General features: G+C 39.7%; 1 protein-coding gene across 1 annotated transcript; it reads right to left on the bottom strand.

The window, feature by feature from the left end:
- Nucleotides 1-497: 497 nt before the first annotated feature.
- On the bottom strand, nt 498-1,194 carry LOC113323995 (dehydration-responsive element-binding protein 1A-like). Its single transcript, XM_026572340.1, has 2 exons — nt 727-1,194; nt 498-677 (listed from the first exon to the last, which is right to left on the bottom strand). Exons 1-2 carry the CDS (start codon nt 1,192-1,194, stop codon nt 498-500), a joined length of 648 nt encoding a protein of 215 aa, XP_026428125.1.

Here is a 1,194-nt window from a genome sequence, read left to right as displayed (position 1 = left end):
AGCCTTGAAGCCCACTGGAGAGCATCTTGAGCAGCTATGCAATCTTCCTCTTTGTTTTGAGCTCTAATTTCTCTTGTTAATTTTAGGATTTGGTTGCACCTTCTAGAAAGCCACATCACATCTGGCTTTACGTATGAACCAACACAGAGTAACAGCTATAGTCTCCCAAGCACCCCAATGTGTGGGAAGATGGTTTCTTGAAAACCAAGAGGAGCACTAGCCAGCTAGAGAAGTGAAGTCTAAGGGAGGCAGTCTTATCTACAAAAATATCTCCCACAACACGAGTCTTATCTTCCTGAATCCTGATAACGACGGATGAACAAATGAAATTACTATGAACATTATAATATCTTTCTCCATAGCCACTTGCGAAAAGAATAAAAAATGAAATTTTATGAATAAAAAGATTAAGCAAAAAATGAAAAATAAATGGGAGGAGGATTAAATATCAAACAAAATTCCATTTAATCCCATCCACAAGAGATGGCTACGCTGAATTAGTAGTCACTCCATAAACTGCTGTCCACGTCGCTCCCCACGTTGTCATCGTAATAGTAACCCTCTTGTGGTGGATCAAGCAACATCCCTTCAGCCATGCTGGCAATCAGAGCTGGCATGTAATACAACGCTTCTACATCGAAAAACGTCGCTGAAACTTCTTCTGCTATTTCAACCGTCTGTTTGGTTGATTTAGATGTAACGGATTTAAATGTTTTTTTTTGCAACGGAAGAAGGTTTCTTAGAATTAGGGAATGGAAATGCACGGACGGCTTCGGCAGCAGTCAACTGGATATTTTTAGCAGATGATGACTTAGCACGAGGTAACAACCACAATGAGTCTTCGAAATTTAACGGAGCCGATTTTCCTCGCAGAGCTATTGCAGCAACATCATGAGCTCTGGCAGCAATTTCAGCACTTGAATGGGTTCCAAGCCAAATTCTAGATTTGCTATTTGGTTCTCTAACTTTGCAGACCCATTTATCATTTTTCCGTGCTCTTACTCCTCTGTAAATTGGATGTCTAGTTTCTTTAAACTTCTTTCTTCCTGACATTTTCTTATGTAACCCTAATTGTGTTAGTGACGATGACGATGATGATGAAGTACAATCTGTTTCTGAGCTAAAGAAATCTGTACTGTATGATGAGGATGAAGGTGATGAAAGCGAACACTCGTAAGAGTCCTCAAAATTCAT

The sequence above is a fragment of the Papaver somniferum genome, chromosome 11 (genome assembly GCF_003573695.1).
Source record: "Papaver somniferum cultivar HN1 chromosome 11, ASM357369v1, whole genome shotgun sequence".
NCBI classification, from domain to species: Eukaryota; Viridiplantae; Streptophyta; class Magnoliopsida; order Ranunculales; family Papaveraceae; genus Papaver; species Papaver somniferum.
Note: the sequence above shows the minus strand (reverse complement) of the source record. Positions and strands in the feature narration are given on the sequence as shown.